Source organism: Salvelinus alpinus, chromosome 21 (assembly GCF_045679555.1).
Source record: "Salvelinus alpinus chromosome 21, SLU_Salpinus.1, whole genome shotgun sequence".
NCBI classification, from domain to species: domain Eukaryota; kingdom Metazoa; phylum Chordata; class Actinopteri; order Salmoniformes; family Salmonidae; genus Salvelinus; species Salvelinus alpinus.
In genome coordinates, this window is record NC_092106.1 from 28,629,912 (window position 1) to 28,655,100 (window position 25,189).

The 25,189-nt window shown below is 45.2% G+C and overlaps 1 protein-coding gene across 13 annotated transcripts in view; it reads left to right on the plus strand.

Annotated features, from left to right (window-relative positions):
• LOC139548194 (RNA-binding protein Musashi homolog 2-like) overlaps nt 1–25,189 on the plus strand; it is a 456,658-nt gene that overhangs the window by 4,800 nt on the left and 426,669 nt on the right. For all 13 annotated transcript variants that reach the window (XM_071357680.1, XM_071357689.1, XM_071357690.1 and 10 more), the window contains exon 5: nt 5,507–5,548. In XM_071357680.1, the coding sequence (XP_071213781.1) occupies nt 5,507–5,548 (42 nt within the window). The remainder of the gene's footprint in view (nt 1–5,506; nt 5,549–25,189) is intronic.

The window sequence follows — 25,189 nt, forward strand, 5'->3', positions numbered from 1 at the left end:
ACCTTCGATGGCCACAGGCATGCTGGAGAAGTGTGCTCTTCACGGATAAATCCCAGTTTCAACTGTATTGGGCAGATGGCAGACAGCTTGTGTGGCGTCCTGTGGTTGAGCGGTTTGCTAATGTCAACATTGTGAACAGAGTGCCCCATGGTGGGGTTATGGTATGGGCAGGCAGGCATAAGCTACAGACAACGAACACAAGATCCCGAGGCCTATTATCGTGCCATTCAGCTGCCGCCAGCATCTCATGTTTCAGCATGATAATGCATGACCCCAGGTCACAAGGATCTGTACATAATTCCTGGATGCTGAAAATGTCCCAGTTCTTCCATAGCCTGCATACTCACCAGACATGTCCACCATTGAGCATGTTTGGGATGCTCTGGATTGACAAGTACGACAGCGTGTACCAGATCACGCCTATATCCAGCAACTTCGCACAGCCATTGAAGAGGAGTGGGACAACATTCCACAGGTCACAATCAACAGCTTGATCAACTCTGTGAAGGAGATGTGTCGTGCTGCATGAGGCAAATGTTGGTCACACCAGATACTGACTGGTTTTCTGATCAACACCCTTATTTATTTATTTTTTTATTATTTTTTTTAAAGCTATCTGTGACCAACATGTATATCTATATTCCTACTCGTGAAATCTATAGAATAGGGCCTAATGAATTTGTATTGACTGATTTTATTATATGAACTAACTCAATAAAATCTTTGAAATTGTTTCATGTTGCGCTTATTTTTGTTCAATGTACATAAAACACACTTTAAAAGGTGCTGCCTGGTCAGTCCGCCGTCTACATTGGCCATGCAGGATTTACGGTGATATGGCTTCTGCAGAAGTCAGGGCACTCATACTTCTTGTACTTTGCGGAGCAGTGCAGAGCTGTTGTGAAGGAAGTTTTCAAGGAAGTGAGCTTGTGTTTATACAGAACCTCCCGCTCTCACTCACTGTCAACCAATCATGTCAATGCGGAGCGAGGCGCACGGCGATGCGGTACAGAGCTCAATTTGGCCTCTGCATGCCTCCGGAAGCTCCGCAATTGCGTCACATCATCCATACGACGCCTCCAACCACATTTTCGGGTGAAGCATAAATTGGCTCTAACACTGCCAGGTGAGGCTAGACTGGGAAATTGAAATCCAGACAGCAACATGGTTTGGTTTGTCTGCATGGGGAATTCAATGCAGCTGCTGCTGTTTTTTTTTCTTCCATTCATCAAGATACAGTCGTTATATTATTCTTCTAACATTCAATGTACATGATTCCCTATTAGAATAGTCTGTGATTGCAAAATGCCCTTAAACCCTAATTAATTGTACAACATGTTAAGTTGTTACTAGTTTTAGTACAGAGTTACTTCACAGGTATACGATCAGAGTTTTAGCATTATTTCAATTGGAGATACCTGTGGTTTTCCATTGTGACCCATGTATTTTCCTCTATTGCATACGCTAAGGCTGAGGCATGTACTGCATACACATACTGCGTATACTTGACATGCATCTTGTTTTATGTAATCCTTGACAACATGGAAATGAAGGCTTGGGGTTGAATAATACTCGGTGTCTGTTGACAATAGGATTTCTGCTGATGTCATTTGTAAAAGCAATCTCTTGTAGACGGAACACTTTTCTGGATAAATCACATCCCACTCCGCTAATGCATTCAGTCAGCTGAATTCAAACAGTCACTTTCTACCAGTGTCTAGTATTTTTGTCCGTCACACACCGACAGCTCTCTGTTATATTTCCCCTCCGTTCCTTCTATTATTTTTTTCCTGATTGACAAGCTCTCATCCTACTTTATCCACAATATTCCACTAATGGTCTTTTCCCCCCTTTAGCTATGTGGCCTTTAAAGATGAAAATGTGAAAGGAGAAATCCTTTTTTCACAGGACAATTGAATGTTGGGGCTATATTCAACCTTACTGTGACAAATGGCAAATGTGTCTTGAATGTCCTGGCTGTTTTAATGCACTGACTGTCCCATTTAACGGGATGTGTTCTTGTGCATGATTTCACTTTTAGAAGTGGATGTAAGAGGGGAAAATGTAATGTTCAAATGAATGTTTGATTTGCACAAGTTGTTCTTGAGGAAGTCTTGTGGTTGGTTCTAACACCTGACTAGATATCTCACATTTAGTTTGAGCTACTTTTTGACAATTTACAAGTCTGCAGTTCAGCACATGGCGCAAATCCTGTAATAAATAGTGAAAACATAAATTACTGTTTTGCAGTAAACTGATGCAATGATGAATAATACAATGCCTTCTTTTGTTTTGAGGCCTCATTGTATTCAATCCGAACCCAAATGTGCCAATTCATATTGGCTGCCATAATAACCCCTTGGATGGAATCAGGAAATTATATCTAGCTGTTCTGCGTAAAAGCATGCAGCGATGTGGTCTCGTAATACCCATATATTTTGAATCCATAATGTGAGCTAAAAGAGTAGATGACTCCAGTCAGTGTTATTTGATTTGAAATGAAAATTATGTTTTCTAGGAGGGAAATATTAAGTGACTTTGAATAGCATTAAAGCGATACTTTGGGATTTTGGACACAGTTTCTGTGCCAGTATGAAGGAAGTTAGAGGTATTTGTGTGAGCCAATGCTAACTAGCGTTTGCGCAATGATGAAGTTTATAGCAGTTACAGTTGAAGTCGGAAGTTTACATACGCCTTAGCCAATTGCATTTAAACTCAGTTTTTCATAATTCCTGATATTTAATTCTAGTAAAAATTCCCTGTCTTAGGTCAGTTAGGATCACCACTTTATTTTAAGAATGTGAAATGTCAAGAATAATACTGTAGAGTGATTTATTTAAGCTTTTATTTCTTTCATCACATTCCCAGTGGGTCAGAAGTTTACATACACTCAATTAGTATTTGGTAGCATTGCCTTTAAATTGTTTAATTTGGGTCAAACATTTCGGGTAGCCTTCCATAAGCTTCCCACAATAAATTGGGTGAATTTTGGCCCATTCCTCCTGACAGAGCTGATGTAACTGAATCGGGTTTATAGGCCTCCTTGTTTGCACAAACTTTTTCAGTTCTGCCCACAAATTTTCTATAGGATTGAGGTCAGGGTTTTGTGATGGCCACTCCAATACCGTGACTTTGTTGTTATTAAGCCATTTTGCCACAACTTTGTAAGTATGCTTGGGGTCATTGTCCATTTGGGTCTTCCAAATGGACAATGTGTGGATGCATTTCAAGGCATACCTTCAAACTCAGTGCCTCTTTGCTTGACATCATGGGAAAATCAAAAGAAATCAGCCAAGACCTCAGAAAAATAAATGGTAGACCTCCACAAGTCTGGTTCATCCTTGGGAACAATTTCCAAATGCCTGAAGGTACCACGTTCATCTGTACAAACAATAGTACGCAAGTATAAACACCATGGCATCACGCAGCCGTCATACCGCTCAGGAAGGAGATGCGTTCTGTCTCTTAGAGATGAACGTACTTTGGTGGGAAAAGTGCAAATCAATCCCAGAACAACAGAAAAGGACCTTGTGAAGATGCTGGAGGAAACAGGTACAAAAGTATCGATATCCACAGTAAAACAAGTCCTATATCGACATAACCTGAATGGCCGCTCAGCAAGGGGAAGAAGCCACTGCTCCCACACTGCCATATAAAAGCCAGACTACGGTTTGCAACTGCACATGGGGACAAAGTTTGTACTTTTTTGGGAAATGTCCTCTGGTCTGATGAAACAAAATATAACTTTTTGGCCATAATGACCATCGTTATGATTGGAGGAAAAAGGGGCATGCTTGCAAGCCGAAGAACACCATCCCAACCGTGAAGCACGGGGGTGGCAGCATCATGTTGTCAGGGTGCTTTTGCTACAGGAGGGACTGGTACACTTCACAAAATAGATGGGGTCATGAGGAAGGAAAATTATGTGGATATATTGAAGCAAAATCTCAAGACATCAGTCAGGAAGTTAAAGCTTGGTCGCAAATGGGTCTTCCAAATGGACAATGACCCCAAGCATACTTCCAAAGTTGTGGCAAAATGGCTTAAGGACAACAAAGTCAAGGTATTGTAGTGGCCATCACAAAGCCCTGACCTCAATCCTATAGAACATTTGTGGGCAGAACTGAAAAAGCGTGTGCGAGCAAGGAGGCCTACAAACCTGACTCAGTTACACCAGCTCTGTCAGGAGGAATGGGCCAAAATTCATCCAACTTATTGTGGGAAGCTTGTGGAAGGCTACCTGAAACATTTGACCCAAGTTAAACAATTTAAAGGCAATGCTACTTAATACTAATTGAGTGTATGTAAACTTCTGACCCACTGGGAATGTGATGAAAGAAAGAAAAGCTGAAATAAATCATTCTCTCTACAGTATTATTCTGACATTTCACATTCTTAAAATAAAGTGGTGATCTTAACCAACCTAAGACAGGTCATTATTACTAGGATTAAATGTCAGGAATTGTGAAAAACTGAGTTTAAATATATTTGGCTATGTAAACTTCCGACTTCAACTGTACATATAGACTTCCAGTCATTGCACTAACGGTAGTTAGCAATTTCGCTAGCACTAGTTCCTTCAAACTACACACAGAGACATAACAATGGTATCCACGAGTTCATCTGACTGTGGAGAAGTAGATAAAGGGCATTGCCAAAATCACAAAGTATATTAAAGAAAACGCAAATGTAATATATTTTGAATGGACTTTTTGATTTTTAATTATTCTACAATTTATATCGTTATGCAGTCTAAATCCGCTTTCAATCAAAAAAATGTGGTATGGTGCTTTTTTACTTAAACATTTTTCACATAGCGCTTAAATATTAACCTTGGCATTAATGCTAGTTATGCATTTTCTTGGTCAATATACCTTGACTAAACCATGATGTGTGAAGGGCTATTGATTTATTAGTCAGCTGTGCTTCTACGGAGTAATGTAGGATTATGTGAATGACGGACCTGGACAATTTGACGATGCAAAAGGAAATAAAATTGTGCATTTGATTAAATCAGCCATCTTTAATATGACTGTTGATTAATCTGTGTGGGGAAGATGTGAAATCCCACACTGATAATTGTTTACTAGTGTAGGAGGCTTGAGCCCTAAGGTTCCCAGTACAGCTGGGTCTTTTCTCTCCCTGGTAGTTCATTGGTTGATTTAATGATTGGCTAAAGGAGTCCACTCACCTGGTGATCAAGGACTTATTCAGACTAGGGACAGAGGGAAGGATGGAAAACAGAAGTCCTGAAGGGGACTTGGGGAACTCGAAGCCTGATTTTGAATAGCCCTTGTGTAGTGTCTGTACTGTCAGTTGTGACGGTAATCCTAACGTTGTCCAAGTCGTGCATGCCGGTCTGTGGGATAGTCTTGTTATCCATGAGGAATACATCCAAATCCCTGTCATTAGTTGTGTTTAAGTGATTGACAACTTTGATAATGATTGATATCTATCTAATCTCCCTTTCTCCTCTTTCTCTTGTCCCTTTTTTAATATTTACCAGATCGATCCTAAAGTTGCCTTCCCTAGACGTGCTCAGCCCAAGGTAAGACAACATGCTGAACATGTTTTAACCTCTCACGGAGAGGACTTTTAGTCCAAGGTAAGACAACATGCTGAACATGTTTTAACCTCTCACGGAGAGGACTTTTAGTTTGTTGGTTGGTTTCTGTAACACTGGGTACATTGCTAACCTGCAGAGAGGGTCTGGTCATAAAACGGCATGTATGCCTGCAGATTAGTTTTGGTATGCAAGTGTCACTGTCAGGCTGGTCTGGAGCTTGCTACAGGTAGATGACTGGCTGTCTGATTTCTCCCATAGCTGCACCACCACCGTACTTGTTTACATCAGCATGTTGTCTAGAAACCGAAGTGAGGTAGAATTTCGCTCTGGATAAGAGCGTCTGCTAAATGACTTAAATGTAAATTTCCCTGGGTGACTGCTCTAAAGACTTCGCTGCATTTGATTGAATGAGAGAGTATCACATTGTAGTTGTTCACACAATGTTTTTCCCTAAAGACACTGAGGTAGATTGGGGCATTTTCTTTTTTTTATTAACACAAAGAGAGGCATTGCTACTTTGTTATTTTGATCAGGTTTCAAACAGGAATGACGGAGGTAAAGCTTTCCAAGCCGAGGCACATGTTATCTTAAGGCTGGGTATGGCTACATGCATGTAATTGAGAACAGCTAGGGGATGTGCTTGTTTCTTGATACAGTCTCTCTTCCCCCCCCTTGTTTTTGGCAGCAGGTAGCCTAGCGGTTAGAGCGTTGGGCTAGTAACCGAAAGGTCGCTGGTTCAAATACCCGAGCCGACAGGGTGAAACATCTGTCTGTGCCCTTGAGCAAGACACTTAACCCTACTTTTCTCCAGGGGTACTGTACTACTATGGCTGACCCAGTAAAACAACACATTTCACTCTACCTATCCAGTGTATGGGACGATATTTTTTTTGATAAAAAATAATACAAATGTATGCACCTATTCATGTGAAGTCCAATTAAATAAGAATTTGTTCTTAACTGAGTTGTGTAGTTAAATAAAGGTTATACAAAATATATATAAAAAATGGTGTACAGTAATAGTGATAATACTAACAGAAGTCTATTCTGACTGTACAGTACTTCGTTCCAGTGCAGACTGTGTTGATATGCACGCATATGTTACAGTATTTGACAGATTTGTACAGTGCTTTGATATTTTCTGCTCTGTGGGCTGTTTTATGCAAAAAAGCACCCTTGATATCAATTATGCAATCATTTTTGAATAAACATGAATTTGACTCAAGGACATTTTTAACAATAAAGAAAGATGCAGACCTATGTAGGCTATAAGGTGTTTGTTTCTAAAGAGCAATGACACTGTAAAGGAATTTGAAGGTGAAAATATACCTTGACTTGTCTTCGGACCCTTAAGGGCAGGCTTATTTTTAACCCTGAGTGGAGTGAGAATGTGGCTGTCAAAGAACGTAGAGGCTTAAGGATTAAAGAGCAGTTAAATCAGCATTGCATGGGGTTTTGGTGCATGTACAATTTATGAAAGAAAGGTCTTATGTACAGCAATGTTCAAGCCCTCAGGTTATCGTCGTCCTTTAGAGCAAAACGTGTTTTGTTCTCTGTTTGTCAGTAACTCTGGCTCAGGGTTTTTATTGCCCGTGTTCAATTTCCCAGTGAGCGTTTACCTCAGACCATGCTGTCGGCTGCATGCTCACTCTCTACCAATTTTGAGTGTTTACAGTGTGTTTTTACAGTGTGTGTGTGTACATTGTGTGTACCTACAGTTTGTGACAGTATGAGAAACATCCACCTTAGGCATTTAAGGCTGGGTAGGGAGGGACAGCCTCTGGCTGGCTGGTAGGCTAACTGGCTGAGAGCATGTTGTTTCCTAACTCTTCAATACAGGAATGGCTTCAAGGGTGGCAGGTGTCCACAGCACACTAATTGAAATGAAGAACTTTCCCAGAGTGGACAATCACTGGAGGAGAAATGACGAACTCACTCCCTTCACCACTCACATGCCAGGCCAGCCACTCTGGTCCAAGGCAGCGCAGGCAGGCAGGCTGGCTCAGGGCCTGAGGCTCCGAGATGAACGGGCATTAAATCAGGCTGCAGTCGGAGCACAACACAGCCACTACGTATTTTCTTTGTGTTAAGCCAACCACCCAATAATAAGCTTTATGCAATTATACAACCGCCATCACATACAATCATGTGGCATTATGGCATTATATTTGTGACTTGCCCCATATTTTGGAGTATGCTGAATAGAACTGAAACAAGCAGGTGTATGTTGAGTACTGTACTTAGCTAGGGTGTCATTAGTTTGGTAACTTCGTGAATAAGTCAACGAAGCTGAGTTTGTTGGTTTATTACCAAACAGACATTAAATGCAGACATACCTGGAGTTCGCCTTTCCAGAGTCCATACTGTTAGTTTTATGGCTGTTATATTCTATTCCTGGGGCAAGCATCTATACATCTCAGCGGTGGCACCACAGGTCTGAGTGTTGTGGCGAAAAAAACATTCTGGGGCCCGTAGTGTTTCTTGATCTGGTAACCTAACCAGGTTCAACTTTATACGGTATGACATGATCTGCTGTAAAAAAAAATATATATATATTTTCTATTTCTATCACATGGTTTAATATCTCCTGGGGTAAAAAGGGGAGGTTAAACCCTATCCAACTGCAGCAACCTTGTACCTCATATGAATTATATTTTAAAATAGGACTAGGGGGGTTTCCCATACACCAACACAAAGAAAGCATTATGATTGGACAATAAAACTCACAGGGCTGAGCTTGCTTTATGCAGGTTTGCATTGTGTAGTCCTACCCTATGCAACTGTAGGCTATTATAACATTTCCTCACAGTCTCTGTCAGCTATTGTGTTTATTGATTAAATCCAGTTGATAACTTTTGGAATGAAACAGTCTAGGGAGCCTAGTCAGCCCAAGTTTGAATATAAACCAAATTTGATACCATTCACATTTTCTCACTAACAAATGGGCTATAAATACATAACGTCCCCGCTTCGTTTACCATGGCCAGAGAGATGGATCCAATAGTAGACCATGCAGCAGCTGTTGTTAGTAACCTACAGTTGATCAGACGGAAAAATAGTATTGTTTCCATGCAATCCAGCATGTCAGATGGTTTGTGTTTAGGTGTCTAGGCTGCTACATTGCTTGTCTGTCAGGAGTGATGTGTTATCACTCTTGCTAAATAAATACCGGAGGAAAGTGGAGAGCGCAGCTTGAACGTTGTGACCGGCCCGCGTGACCTGTGATTTCCGTGAATCTGATTGGTCAAGACACGCAAAAAGCCAGCCAGCAGCACTCCGATGTGAAGGACAGAGAGGTTGTGCACGAGTTGACAAATCAAATAGCACTTTGCCCTTTTTAACGGTTTTGCGTCAATATATTTTAATAAACTAAATCAAAAGACCTGATTTTAAAAAGGTCTGTGGCAAATGCCGCCTCGCCACACGTTTTCCTGCGGCCCTGATACATCTACATTAGGCTATAATTAGGGATGTGACATATTGAAATTGTTTCATAACGTTTAAAAGGCCTTTTCTTCAAATTTCACGTGGATTCACTATGCCGCTGTTTGTCTCACGGTGCGTCTCCTTCTGCTAGTTCAGCATTACATCTGTACTGCCATTACTGTACCTCTATTCTACCTTCCAGTTTGAATTTCCTTTTCATTATCTTCTCAAAGTGTTGCCATACAGGACTTTGCTGCTGTCGCTTGCCTTCTCTGCCTTTTTTCCAACTGTTAACAACGATGACGTAGTGCTGTCAACTCCCATTTCTGAGTTACAAGATTCGATTCCGCTAGCAATCAACTCCTAAGATTCAGTATGTTTGGAACAGAGACTGATTAGTTGCCGTAATTCCGTGAACACAAAAATGTGCGTCTTTCATAGCGAGCTAGCGAGAGAGAGAGGAGAGGGGCACAGTGTAGGCAGGTCGGTCACCAGGCAGACAGTGTATCTATCGGCAATCAAAAACGCTATCTCTCAATGGAATGCTGTATCTTGCAATTTATTGGTTTGCAATGTCTCGCAACTTCAGTAAAGCAGGGCCTATCATCAATTAATAGCCTAGTGCATTCTACACGCAACAGTCCGAAGACACAACTTTCCCCAGGCCTATATAGCCTTCTGTCATCATGAAGTGCTTTGAGAGACTAGTCAAGAATCATATCACCTCCTCCTTACTGGCACCCTAGACCCACTGCAATTGGCATACCACCCCAACAGGTCCACAGACGATGCAATCGCCATCGCACTGCCCACTGCCCTGTCCCATCTGGACAAGAGGAATACCTATGTAAGAATGCTGTTCATTGACTACAGCTCAGCGTTCAACACCATAGTACCCTCCAAGCTCATCATCAAGCTAGAGGCCCTGGGGCTCAACCCCACCCTGTGAGATTGGGTCCTGGACTTTCTGACGGGCCGCCCCCAGGTGGTGAAGGTAGGAAACAACACCTCCACTACGCTGACTCTCAACACAGGGGCCCCACAAGGGTGCATGCTCAGCCCTCTCCTGTACTCCCTGTTCACCCATGACTGCGGGGCCATGCACGCCTCCAACTCAATCATCAAGTTTGCAGACGACACAACATTAGTGGGCTTGATCTCCAACAATGACGAGACAGCCTATAGGGGGGAGGTGAGGGCACTCTGAGTGTGGTGTCAGGAAAACAACCTCTCACTCAACGTCAACAAAACAAAGATGACCGTGGACTTCAGGAAACAGCAGAGGGTGCACCCCCCTCTCTAAATTGACGGGACAGCAGTGGAGAAGGTGGAAAGTTTTAAGTTCCTCGGCGTACTCATCACAGACAAACTGAAATGGTCCACTCACACAGACAGTGTGGTGAAGAAGGCGCAACAGCGCCTCTACAACCTCAGGAGGCTGAAGAAATGTGGCATGTCACCTAACTAGGTAGTTGTTGTGGAATTGTTAGATTACTTGTTAGATTACTTGATAATATTACTGCACTGTCGGAACTAGAAGCACAAGCATTTCGCTACGCTCAAAATAACATCTGCTAAACGTGTATATGTGACCAATAAAATGTGATTTGATTTATCGTCTAGTTAGACTATAATGCAGAAAATGTTTTGTTATAACTGCACTGTGATTTTTATTTTGTTAAGGAAAACCATTGTTTTTCAGATTTTGTTTTGGAGTGCTTTATGAAAAAAATAAAGTAATGCACCTGGCTACTCTTCTCACACATACAGTGCCTTCAGCAACTATTAACACCCCTTGACTTTATCCACATGTTGTGTTACATCCTGAATTTAACATGGATTACATGTGGATGTTGTCACTCATCTACACACAATAATGTGGGGTTTTGTAATAATGGGCTCCCGAGTGGTGCAGTGATCTAATGCACTGCATCTGTACAAGAGGCGTCACTACAGCCCCTGGTTCGAATCCAGGCTGTATCACATCCGGGCGTGATTGGGAGTCCCATAGTGTGGCGCCAAATTGGCTGAGCTCGTCCGGGTTTGGCCGGGGTAGGCTGTCATTTTAAATAAGACTTTGTTCTTAACTGACAAAACGTAAATGACAGAATGAAAAGAAGGATGCCTGTACAGAATACAAATATTACAAAATATTTGTTTGCAATAAGGCACTAAAGTAAAACTGCAAAAAAATGTGGCAAATGAATTTACTTGGTCTTGAAAACAAAGCATTACAGTGCATTATTCTAAAATGCCTTATTCTAAAATGTATTACCTAGTTTTCCTCATCAATCTACACACAGTACCCCATAATGACAAAGCAAAAGCAGTTTTTAGAAATGTTTGCAAATGTATAAAAAAAACTACAGAAATACCTTATTTACATACAGTACCAGTCAAAAGTTTGGACACACCTACTCATTTCAGGGATTTTCTTTATTTTTACTATTTTCTACATTGTAGAATAATAGTGAAGACATCAAAACTATGAAATGGCACATATGGAATCATGTAGTAACACAAAAAGTGTTAAACAAATCAAAATATATTTTATATTTGAGATTCTTCAAAGTAGCCACCCTTTGCCTTGATAACAGCTTTGCACGCTCTTGGTATGACTTAAAGGTTGCTGTACACCAGCAGATCCCATCCAATTTGAAGGAGCTGGAGAAGTTTTGCCTTGAAGAATGGGTACAAATCCCAGTGGCTAGATGTGCCATGCTTATAGAGACATACCCCAAGAGATTTGCAGATATAATTGCTGCAAAAGGTGGTTCTACAAAGTATTGACTTTGGGGGTTGAATAGTTATGCACGCTGAAGTTTTTTTGTCTTATGTCTTGTTTATTTCACAATAAAACATATTTTGCATCTTCAAAGTGGTAGGCATGTTGTGTAAATCAAATGATACAAACCCCCCAAGGTTTTAAGGCAACAATATAGGAAAAATGCCAAAGAGGTTGAATACTTTCGCAAGCCACTATAAAGTCCCACCGTTGACAGGCCAAAGAACTCTTGGCCCGAATGCCAAGTGTCAACTCTGGAGGGAACCTGGCACACTCCCTACGGTGAAGCATGGTGGTGGCAGCATCATGTCTGGAGGGAACCTGGCACACTCCCTACGGTGAAGCATGGTGGTGGCGGCATCATGCTGTGAGGATGTTTTTCAGTGGAAGGGACTGGGAGAGTAGTCAAGATCGATGGAAAGATTAACAGAGCAAAGTACAGAGATCCTTGATGAAAACAGTCTCAGGACCTCAGACTGGGATGAAGGTTCACCTTCCAACATGACGACCCTAAGCACACAGCCAAGACAACTTAGGATTGGCTTCGAGACAAGTCTCTGAATGTCCTTGAGAGGCCCAGCGAGGGCCTGGACATGAACCCGATCTAACATCTCTGGAGAGACCTGAAAATAGCTGTGCAGCAACGCTCCCCATCCAACCTGACAGAGCTTGAGGGGATCTGCAGAGAAGAATGGGAGAAACTCCCCAAATACAGGTGTGCCAAGCTTGTAGCGTCATACCCAAGAGCACTCGAGGCTGTAATCTCTGCCAAACGTGCTTCAACAAAGTACTGAGTAAAGGGTCTGAATACTTATCTAAATGTGATATTTCAGTCTTGTTTTTAATAAATTTGCTAAAATGTCTAAACTTGTTTTTGCTTTGTCATTATGGGGTTTTGTGTGTAAATTGAGGATAACAAAACAATTTAATCCATTTTAGAATAATGCTGTAATGTAACAGAATGTGGAAAAAGTCAAGTTGTCGGAATACTTTCCGAATGCACTGTATGGTTGGGGCAAATCAAACACATCACTGAGTACATCTCTTCATATTTTCAACCATGGTGGTGGCTGCGTCTTGTTATAGGTATGTGTGTCATTGGCAAGGACTAGGGAGTTTTGTTGTTGTTGATGAAATGAGATGTCTGAGGAAAACCTGGATCTGTCTGCTTTCCAACAGACACTGGGAGACAAATCCACCTTTCAGCAGGACAATAACCTAAAACCCAAGGCCAAATATACACTGGAGTTACTTACCAAGACGACATTGAATGTTCCTGAGTGGCCTAGTTACATTTTAACTTAAAGCGGTATGAAAATATATGGCAAAACTTAAATGGCTTAGCAATGATCAAAAACCAACTTGAAGAATTTAAAAAAGAATGTCTAAATATTGTACAATCCAGGTTTGCAAAGCTTTTGGGCTTACCCAGAATACTCAGATGTAATCGCTGCCAAAGATAATTATATCATTGATTGGCTCGGAGGGGGGGTTGAATACTTATCTAATCAACATATATTTGTGTTGTAGTTTCCATTAGTTTTTTGTGTAGATCTTTGACAAAAAAATGACAATTCAATAGATTTTAATCCCACTTTGAAACACAACAACATTTTGAAAAAGTCCAGGGGTGTGAATACGTTCTGAAGACACGGTAAGCCATAGTTTGAACTCTGATCTGAAGTGTAAATGCCTGTTCCCTTTGCCACTGTCAGAGCCTGACATCCATTGGTTTTGAGAGCCTGTAGACGTCTCTATAATCTCTGTTCATATTGTGTAGGATGATAATAATCATGCCCTGGTCCTGTGACCAAACATCACCAGAGAGAATATCCTCCTCAAAATGTTCAGCACCCACAATTTGGCCAATAAATGGCTGTTATTTTTGAAAAGAAAGTAATCTATGAATGGTTTTCCAACCCCTGCACATGGTGGGTTCGTGAGAAACCATTCTCTGGGTGAGAGAGAGAAGAAATACAAAAGGTTGAGTGCACACTGCACAGCATAATGGGCTCCTTGAGTTCCCCTTACTAACACGCACCCTCCCTGACTGGAGAAGCTTTGGCATTTACTGCCATGAGAACTGTCAAAACAATACCTCAGTGGGTGCTGTTCTCGCTGCACAGCATCCAACCCAGGCCTCTACAACAACCCCCTGTGTGACTACTGGAAGTGTGTGTGTGTGTGTGTGTGTGTGTGGAGGGGGTTGGTGGTTGGTAGGAATTGAGTTCACAGTTTTACTTTTACATGTAATTTTCCCCTTTTCTTCTGGTGTGAGAGCGGTGTGTACTGAGAAGTAGCTGAGCAGTTAGCTCTGGCCGTGGGGGGGTGGAGGAGGTGGGTGGAGAGGGAGTTTTTAATGAAGTCCAAAGGTGAGGATGTGTGAACTCTCCCTCCCCACAGTGGACGCTTGGCCCTTACCAGGAGAGGGGCGCTGGTCCAAGAGCCCAGTTCTCACTCTCCTGTGTGGCCTATCACTCTGACACCAATTAAGAACCCAGCAAACCACTGCTTAGTCCCATTCAATCTGCTCTCCCTTGCTTTCTCTGTGTGTGCCTCTCTCCCTCTCCCACTGCACTTCTAGCAGTCCTTCTTTTTTCTGTTGACGACCTGGCAAAGCAGTGTCTCCTTTTTTCTCTCAGTTTTCTGATATTTGCAGCAGGTGCTCCACTTTTCTGCTGTTGGAGTAATAGAATTGGACAAGAAGGCTTTGGTTAAACCTGACACTACTCTTTTGATTATTTGAGGGTCTTGACGTATACGTTGCATAGAGCTATAGATGTTTGATGCTCTGAGATGAATGGTTGGCTGATGCCAAGAAATTAGGCTGCAGTCTACCTTTGACATCACAAAAGGAGTTGTTTTGGGCTGAGAAAGCTGCTATGTACAAGGAAAACCATCTGTAGTAGAGAATTCTTTCCCTGTTTTGAGATGGTGTCATCATCAGTCAGTAGTTCTGACTAGGCCCTGTACTATATGGGTAATACTACTGTATCAGAGTAATGCTGAGACTCACCTTTTTCACTCTAAAATATATTTCAAACAAAAACCAGTGATTTAAAAGTTAAACAAACCATACAACTCTATGCACAAGGACTACATGTAATAATTTCCACTGAAGATTTTATAAAAACACATTTACTTGAAGAACAGTGCAGATGCAAAGTTTGGTAACAGAATGTTCAAGTAAATGTGTTTTTGTCAAATGTTCTCTGGAAATTGTTAAGTAGTCCTTGTGCATTTACATTATATATATATACAGTGGGAAGAACAAGTATTTGATACACTGCCGATTTTGCAGGTTTTCCTACTTACAAAGCATGTAGAGGTCTGTAATTTTTATCATAGGTACACTTCAACTGTGAGAGACGGAATCTAAAACAAAAATCCAGAAAATCACATTGTATGATTTTTAAATAATTAATTTGCATTTTATTGCATGACATAAGTATTTGATCACCTACCAACCAGTAAGAATTCCGGCTCTCACAGACCTGTTAGTTTTTCTTTAAGAAGCCCTCCTGTTCTCCACTCATTACCTGTATTAACTGCACCTGTTTGAACTCGTTACCTGTATAAAAGACACCTGTCCACACACTCAATCAAACAGATTCCAACCTCTCCACAATGGCCAAGACCAGAGAGCTGTGTAAGGACATCAGGGATAAAATTGTAGACCTGCACAAGGCTGGGATGGGCTACAGGACAATAGGCAAGCAGCTTGGTGAGAAGGAAACAACTGTTGGCGCAATTATTAGAAAATGGAAGAAGTTCAAGATGACGGTCAATCACCCTCGGTCTGGGGCTCCATGCAAGATTTCACCTCGTGGGGCATCAATGATCATGAGGAAGGTGAGGGATCAGCCCAGAACTACACGGCAGGACCTGGTCAATGACCTGAAGAGAGCTGGGACCACAGTCTCAAAGAAAACCATTAGTAACACACTACGCCGTCATGGATTAAAATCCTGCAGCGCACGCAAGGTCCCCCTGCTTAAGCCAGTGCATGTCCAGGCCTGTCTGAAGTTTGCCAATGACCATCTGGATGATCCAGAGGAGGAATGGGAGAAGGTCATGTGGTCTGATGAGACAAAAATAGAGCTTTTTGGTCTAACTCCACTCGCCGTGTTTGGAGGAAGAAGAAGTATGAGTACAACCCCAAGAACACCATCCCAACCGTGAAGCATGGAGGTGGAAACATCATTCTTTGGGGATGCTTTTCTGCAAAGGGGACAGGACGACTGCACCGTATTGAGGGGAGGATGGATGGGGCCATGTATCGCGAGATCTTGGCCAACAACCTCCTTCCCTCAGTAAGAGCATTGAAGATGGGTCGTGGCTGGGTCTTCCAGCATGACAACGACACGAAGCACACAGCCATGGCAACTAAGGAGTGGCTCCTTAAGAAGCATCTCAAGGTCCTGGAGTGGCCTAGCCAGTCTCCAGACCTGAACCCAATAGAAAATCTTTGGAGGGAGCTGAAAGTCCGTATTGCCCAGTGACAGCCCCGAAACCTGAAGGATCTGGAGAAGATCTGTAGGGAGGAGTGGGCCAAAATCCCTGCTGCAGTGTGTGCAAACCTAGTCAAGAACTACAGGAAACGTATGATCTCTGTAATTGCAAACAAAGGTTTCTGTACCAAATATTAAGTTCTGCTTTTCTGATGTATCAAATACTTATGTCATGCAATAAAATGCAAATTAATTACTTAAAAATCATACAATGTGATTTTCTGGATTTTTGTTTTAGATTCCGTCTCTCACAGTTGAAGTGTACCTATGATAAAAATTACAGACCTCTAAATGCTTTGTAAGTAGGAAAACCTGCAAAATCGGCAGTGTATCAAATACTTGTTCTCCCCACTGTATATACACACACACACACACACACAAAAGTATGTGGACACCCCTTCAAATGAGTGTATTCAGCTATTTCAGCCACACCCGATGCTGACAGGTGTATAATATTGAGCATACAGCCATGCAATCTCCGTAGACAAACATTGGCAATAGAATGGCCTTACTGAAGAGCTCAGTGACTTTCAACATGGCACCGTCATAGGATGCCATCTTTCCAACAAGTCAGTTTGTCAAATTTCGGCCCTGCTAGAGCTGCCCCGGTCAACTGTAAGTGCTGTTATTGTGAAGTGGAAACGTCTAGGAGCAACAATTGCTCATCCGCGAAGTGGTAGGCCACACAAGCTCACAGAATGAGACCGCCGAGTGCTGAAGCACGTAGCAACACTAACTACCAAGTTCCAAACTGCCTCCCGAAGCAACGTCAGCACATTAACTGTTCTTTTGGGAGCTTCATGAAATGGGTTTCCATGGCTGAGCAGCCGCACACAAGCCTAAGATCACCATGTGCCATGCCAAGTGTCGGCTGGAGTGGTGTAAAGCTCGCCGCCATTGGACTCTGGAGCTTCATCTGGCAGTCCGACTGACAAATCTGGGTTTGGCTGATGCCAGGAGAACGCTACCTTCCCCAATGCATAGTGCCAACTGTAAAGTTTGGTGGAGGAGGAATAATGGTCTTGGGCTGTTTTTTATGCCCATGATTTTGGAATGAGATGTTCGACGAGCAGGTGTCCACATACTTTTGGTCATGTAGTGTAGATTGTTTAACTTTGCAATCAACTTTGCAATCATTGGTTTTTGTTTGACATACATGTTAAAGTGAAAACCTGAGTCTTATCATCACTCTGTTACTGTGGAATTGCTCATATGTTTTTCTGAAACTAAGTGGTTCAACCTTCAGTCCAAGACTGCTGTCTCTCACTCCGGGTCTGAAATTACATCACTGGACACAGTTGGCCAAGCCCTGCCTCCCTCTGCTTTCAGCTCACTGCCTAGGCATGCTGTAAGTATCCCTACCGTGCTGCTGCTGCCCTGGCGGCTGGAGGGGGTGTGTTGGGGAGTCAGTCAGTGTGTTCTGGTGTGGAACAGAACAGGCAGGCAGCAGGTCAGGAGCGGGTCAGGATCCGGGACTGGAGGCTGCTAGGGTTGGCCTTCCACAAACTGATCCTGAGTGACGTTAATGAGGAGCACGGCAGAAGAGAGAGAACCATGCCGGGTCAAACAAAAGTCCCTCGTTCTCAACAGTCAACATGGCTGCTTCCAAAGCCCTGCAGTCTACCTCTACTAGACATTCTCTAGTCTCTGCATGCAACAGGCAGGAAGGACTCCTTCCCTTTCACTCTACCCCTGGTCTCCCTCCTTCACCTCTTCAGCTTCAAACAGAGCAATGTAAACATGTATCTCATGACAAGCCTTAGTTTGATTGTCCTCTTGTGGCCCAGGCGTGCTGCACATGGGGCTGATGTAAAAGCATGGAGTAGAATGAAAAGGACAGAAGGCATTGTTTTGACAGATATTTTTTGCTCTGTCTGTTTAGTATGCACTAATAGTCATGTACCAGTCACCATTGATTTGCTCCCGCTAATCCATTGTTCTAACTCCTCCCATCCCTCCTTTTACCCACTCCTCCCACCCAGGCACAAACGCATCTGTATAGCATCACTTTATCGGTGTTTCCGCACAATATATGGTTGGAAAATTGGTGCAATTCTTTACTCCAAACATGAGTCCACACGGTGCAGTGCTGTCAGACAGACTTCAAACCCCTGCTGACTGTGAGACAGGTTATTAAACAGTGACAAACTGGGTTTGGAGCAACCTCTCCTCCCCCACGGTGATGTCTGCCAGAGAGAGATGGAGGGGGGGAGAGTGATGGCGTTTTGTAGGAGGGGGGGAGAGTGATGCCGTGTTGTAGGAGGGGGGGGGAGAGTGATGCCGTGTTGTAGGAGGGGGGGGGGGGGGTGATGCCGTGTTGTAGGAGGGGGGGGGGGGGGGGAGTGATGCCGTGTTGTAGGAGGGGGGGAGAGGGTGATGCCGTGTTGTAGGAGGGGGGGAGAGGGTGATGCCGTGTTGTAGGAGGGGGGGAGAGGGTGATGCCGTGTTGTAGGAGGGGGGGAGAGGGTGATGCCGTGTTGTAGGAGGGGGGGAGAGGGTGATGCCGTGTTGTAGGAGGGGCGGGGAGGGTGATGCCGTGTTGTAGGAGGGGGGGAGAGGGTGATGCCGTGTTGTAGGAGGGGGGAGAGGGTGATGCCGTGTTGTAGGAGGGGGGGAGAGGGTGATGCCGTGTTGTAGGAGGGGCGGGGAGTGATGCCGTGTTGTAGGAGGGGGGGAGAGGGTGATGCCGTGTTGTAGGAGGGGGGGAGAGGGTGATGCCGTGTTGTAGGAGGGGGGAGAGGGTGATGCCGTGTTGTAGGAGGGGGGGAGAGGGTGATGCCGTGTTGTAGGAGGGGCGGGGAGTGATGCCGTGTTGTAGGAGGGGGGGGGAGTGATGCCGTGTTGTAGGAGGGGGGCGAGGATGATGCCGTGTTGTAGGAGGGGGGGAGAGTGATGCCGTGTTGTAGCAGGGGGGAGAGGGTGATGCCGTGTTGTAGGAGGGGGGAGAGGGTGATGCCGTGTTGTAGGGGGGGAGAGGGGGATGCCGTGTTGTAGGAGGGGGAGGGTGATGCCGTGTTGCAGGAGGGGGGAGAGGGTGATGCCGTGTTGCAGGAGGGGGAGGGTGATGACGTGTTGCAGGAGGGGGGAGAGGGTGATGCCGTGTTGTAGCAGGGGGGGGAGAGTGATGACGTGTTGTAGCAGGGGGGAGAGGGTGATGCCGTGTTGTAGGGGGGGGGAGAGGGTGATGCCGTGTTGTAGGAGGGGGGAGAGGGTGATGCCGTGTTGTAGCAGGGGGGAGAGGGTGATGCCGTGTTGTAGGAGGGGAGAGAGGGTGATGCCGTGTTGTAGCAGGGGGGAGAGGGTGATGCCGTGTTGTAGGAGGGGAGAGAGTGATGCCGTGTTGTAGGGGGGGGAGAGGGTGATGACGTGTTGCAGGAGGGGGGCGAGGGTGATGACGTGTTGCAGGAGGGGGGAGAGGGTGATGCCGTGTTGCAGGAGGGGGCGAGGGTGATGCCGTGTTGCAGGAGGGGGGAGAGGGTGATGCCGTGTTGTAGGAGGGGGGAGAGGGTGATACCGTGTAGGAGCTAGGAGACAGCATGCCAGTCTGCTATTTGGTGCTGTTCTGTCTTATGGCATAGGCTATGCAGTTCAGCGCTGGTAGTGTGTGTGTGAAAGAGAGGTGAGCAGACCACATTTTTAGTGGCATCTTCTACTAGGAGTTTTGAACAGAGTCAATGAACAGCGATCCACATTTTTTGAAGGTGTTTTGGAAATTAGAATGTATATACACTTATTAAAATATGTTGCCATTGTATTTTTTTATGCTACTGTATATGCCACTGGGACAAGGCAAGCTTGAACCACCTCAGAATTTGTATTCTCCAATGTAAATTTGGACATGGTCTTAAAGTATGCCTGTAGTCAGCTATTACCTCTGTGACTGTAGACATTGCTAGTGGCTCTTCATGCTAGCAATCAAACACTAGCCAGTTGTCAGTAACGAGGGAGTCCGACTCCTTTAATGCCACTGCGTCCTGTTCCTCTTTGTCTCTGTCTGAGGCACTGGATCTATTGTGGAAGGCTAGGCATGACTAATCAATCCTGTTGGTGTATGCCACAGAGAGAGAGCGAGAGAGAGAGAGAGAGCAGCCCAAATCACGAGGGTGATGCCGTGTTGTAGGAGGGGGGGAGAGGGTGATGCCGTGTTGTAGGAGGGGCGGGGAGTGATGCCGTGTTGTAGGAGGGGGGCGAGGATGATGCCGTGTTGTAGGAGGGGGGGAGAGTGATGCCGTGTTGTAGCAGGGGGGAGAGGGTGATGCCGTGTTGTAGGAGGGGGGAGAGGGTGATGCCGTGTTGTAGGGGGGGGAGAGGGGGATGCCGTGTTGTAGGAGGGGGAGGGTGATGCCGTGTTGCAGGAGGGGGGAGAGGGTGATGCCGTGTTGCAGGAGGGGGAGGGTGATGACGTGTTGCAGGAGGGGGGAGAGGGTGATGCCGTGTTGCAGGAGGGGAGAGAGAGTGATGCCGTGTTGTAGCAGGGGGGGGAGAGTGATGACGTGTTGTAGCAGGGGGGAGAGGGTGATGCCGTGTTGTAGGGGGGGGGAGAGGGTGATGCCGTGTTGTAGGAGGGGGGAGAGGGTGATGCCGTGTTGCAGGAGGGGAGAGAGAGTGATGCCGTGTTGTAGCAGGGGGGGGAGAGTGATGACGTGTTGTAGCAGGGGGGAGAGGGTGATGCCGTGTTGTAGGGGGGGGGAGAGGGTGATGCCGTGTTGTAGGAGGGGAGAGAGGGTGATGCCGTGTTGTAGCAGGGGGGAGAGTGATGCCGTGTTGTAGGGGGGGGAGAGGGTGATGCCGTGTTGTAGGAGGGGAGAGAGGGTGATGCCGTGTTGTAGCAGGGGGGAGAGTGATGCCGTGTTGTAGGGGGGGGAGAGGGTGATGACGTGTTGCAGGAGGGGGGCGAGGGTGATGACGTGTTGCAGGAGGGGGGAGAGGGTGATGCCGTGTTGCAGGAGGGGGCGAGGGTGATGCCGTGTTGCAGGAGGGGGGAGAGGGTGATGCCGTGTTGTAGGAGGGGGGAGAGGGTGATACCGTGTAGGAGCTAGGAGACAGCATGCCAGTCTGCTATTTGGTGCTGTTCTGTCTTATGGCATAGGCTATGCAGTTCAGCGCTGGTAGTGTGTGTGTGAAAGAGAGGTGAGCAGACCACATTTTTAGTGGCATCTTCTACTAGGAGTTTTGAACAGAGTCAATGAACAGCGATCCACATTTTTTGAAGGTGTTTTGGAAATTAGAATGTATATACACTTATTAAAATATGTTGCCATTGTATTTTTTTATGCTACTGTATATGCCACTGGGACAAGGCAAGCTTGAACCACCTCAGAATTTGTATTCTCCAATGTAAATTTGGACATGGTCTTAAAGTATGCCTGTAGTCAGCTATTACCTCTGTGACTGTAGACATTGCTAGTGGCTCTTCATGCTAGCAATCAAACACTAGCCAGTTGTCAGTAACGAGGGAGTCCGACTCCTTTAATGCCACTGCGTCCTGTTCCTCTTTGTCTCTGTCTGAGGCACTGGATCTATTGTGGAAGGCTAGGCATGACTAATCAATCCTGTTGGTGTATGCCACAGAGAGAGAGCGAGAGAGAGAGAGAGAGCAGCCCAAATCACGAGGGCTGTCTGACCCGTCGCGCCGGCGTCCTTGCCTGCCGATTGTCCTTCAGCCGGCTGCAGTGCTGAGCTGTATTGGAGCCGCACCGTCACCACAACACTGACTGGGTGACTGTGGAGGCTGCTCTGCTCTTCTCCTGGTTTCTCTGTTGCTCTTTCACTGCAGCATAGAATATACTCTTTTTGTCTGGCTATCTAATCTCTCTCTCTCCTCTGTCTCTGTATCTCTCTCTCTCCTCTCTGTCTCTGTATCTCTCTCTCTCTGAATCTCGCTCTCTCTCTCTCTATCTCTCTCTCTCTATCTCTCTCTCTCTGTATCTCCCTCTCTGTATCTCTCTCTCTCTCTCTCTGAATCTCTCTCTCTCCCTGCCTCTCTCTCTCCCTGCCTCTCTCTCTCTCCCTCTCATTTGCCCCAGCTTTTCCTACATCATGATGAATCTGATGCTAAATTTAGAGGCCGTTTTATTGAGCAGTGAGGGATTACTGGCACAGAGAGAGAGTGTGTGAGGGATTACTGGCACAGAGAGAGAGTGTGTGAGGGATTACTGGCACAGAGAGAGAGTGTGTGAGGGATTACTGGCACAGAGAGAGAGTGTGTGAGGGATTACTGGCACAGAGAGAGAGTGTGTGAGGGATTACTGGCACAGAGAGAGAGTGTGTGAGGGATTACTGGCACAGAGAGAGAGAGTGTGTGAGGGATTACTGGCACAGAGAGAGAGTGTGTGAGGGTTTACTGGCACAGAGAGAGAGAGTGTGAGGGATTACTGGCACAGAGAGAGAGTGTGTGAGGGATTACTGGCACAGAGAGAGAGAGTGTGAGGGATTACTGGCACAGAGAGAGAGTGTGTGAGGGATTACTGGCACAGAGAGAGAGAGTGTGAGGGATTACTGGCACAGAGAGAGAGAGTGTGAGGGATTACTGGCACAGAGAGAGAGTGTGTGAGGGATTACTGGCACAGAGAGAGAGTGTGTGAGGGATTACTGGCACAGAGAGAGAGTGTGTGAGGGATTACTGGCACAGAGAGAGAGAGTGTGAGGGATTACTGGCACAGAGAGAGAGTGTGTGAGGGATTACTGGCACAGAGAGAGAGTGTGTGAGGGATTACTGGCACAGAGCGAGAGTGTGTGAGGGATTACTGGCACAGAGCGAGAGTGTGTGAGGGATTACTGGCACAGAGAGAGAGAGTGTGTGAGGGATTACTGGCACAGAGAGAGAGTGTGTGAGGGTTTACTGGCACAGAGAGAGAGAGTGTGAGGGATTACTGGCACAGAGAGAGAGTGTGTGAGGGATTACTGGCACAGAGAGAGAGAGTGTGAGGGATTACTGGCACAGAGAGAGAGTGTGTGAGGGATTACTGGCACAGAGAGAGAGAGTGTGAGGGATTACTGGCACAGAGAGAGAGTGTGTGAGGGATTACTGGCACAGAGAGAGAGTGTGTGAGGGATTACTGGCACAGAGAGAGAGTGTGTGAGGGATTACTGGCACAGAGAGAGAGTGTGAGGGATTACTGGCACAGAGAGAGTGTGTGAGGGATAACTGGCACAGAGAGAGAGTGTGTGAGGGATAACTGGCACAGAGAGAGAGTGTGTGAGGGATAACTGGCACACAGAGAGAGAGTGTGTGAGGGATAACTGGCACAGAGAGAGAGTGTGTGAGGGATTACTGGCACAGAGAGAGAGAGTGTGAGGGATAACTGGCACAGAGAGAGAGTGTGTGAGGGATAACTGGCACAGAGAGAGAGTGTGTGAGGGATAACTGGCACAGAGAGAGAGTGTGTGAGGGAGACAGTTGGAGGAAAGAGTGGCAGGCTTTCTATCTCCAATCGGCCTATCAGGAGGAACTTACGTTCTGTTTTAAAGCGCCCTCTGTGACTTTGTTTATATGTTGTGCTGTCACATCAGTCCGCCTGTCTAATAGCTACATGGTCTGGTCTCCGACTATCCATCATTCCTGTTACAAACAATTGGTTGGGAGAAAGAAGACACATTTCTGTTGGACATTCATATATACATTGCACAATATAGTAATTTTCTAAGGCCTGTTTTCTGATATCTATCTTTTATGAACTTGTTCCTGGTGCTCTGACACAGAGTGAGGGTGGTACAGATGCTGCTGGTCTTTAGGTCCTAGACATAATGCTGTGCTTCAGGAGGAAGGCAGAGCAGCAAAGCACTGCTCTATAATCTCACCACACACAGAACAGGGTCCTGGCCTCTCCCAGATGTTGATGTGTAAGATTTATATCCCGCTTCCCAGTCTCTCCCCTCCACCCATCCTATACACGTCTTCACACTGTTACCCACTCAATCACCTTGGCTGTCCTCTGGACAACACATACTGTTCAGTATAATTAGTTACCTCTCAGATGAATAGAGTAATAACTTCCAACGGCTGTGAGGCTTTTAAAAGGCAAGACGCCACCATTGGTGAAAGGACCTGATTGGCCTATATTATTGTTGATTGACAGCCTGAGATGGTGTCAACAGCAGACATACAGGCCCACCCTCCTCACAGAGGTGGCATTCTCACAGCTTGTTGATACAATTACTCACCACTTGTAATCACCATTGTTTTAGTCAAATAGCTTTATTTGACAGTTGTGTGTTTCTTAGGCCTGTTGTTTTTTTCCCTTCCTTTTGAAAGCCTGTGAGGCCTTGGGAGCCTGTTTGCGTTGATCCGACTAAACCACTATAATCATCCTCGCTGAGAGCAGGCAGAGAGCGGGAGGGATGGAGGGGGAGAGGGAGCACTTACACTGCAAACCACTCCTCTCCCCAATGCTTCTCTCCATCAAAGACAAAAAAAACGCAATTAAAATCATAAGCCACACATGGGGAAAATGACGACAGGCACAGTAGACTTTACCCTGAGAGCAGAGCACCCGTAGGAGTAAATGTCAACTCCTGCGGTGAGCCCAGGTTATGTTCTGGGTTGCTATGGCACTGTCTCTCTGGAGCCAGGCTACAGCCAGTTGTCCTCTCCTCTCTTCTCTGGGGGGGTGAAGAGTCTGTTTGCATTGGCTTTACAGTTCTGTACCACATCATACGTGTCTATTGACTGTGTGTCCATGTAGGGCATGGTACTGTGTAGTGTAGTCCAGGGGTCGGGAACCTTTTTGACTAAGAGAGCCATGAAAGCAAAACATTTGGAAATTTATTTCAGTGAGAGCCATATAATATATTTTAAAAGTGAATTCAACTAAATGTCAGTATAATAAGCCTCTGAATTTATTCTTAAATAATGTTGTTATAATACTCACCATTAATGCGACTTCTGGTGCTGCATGGATT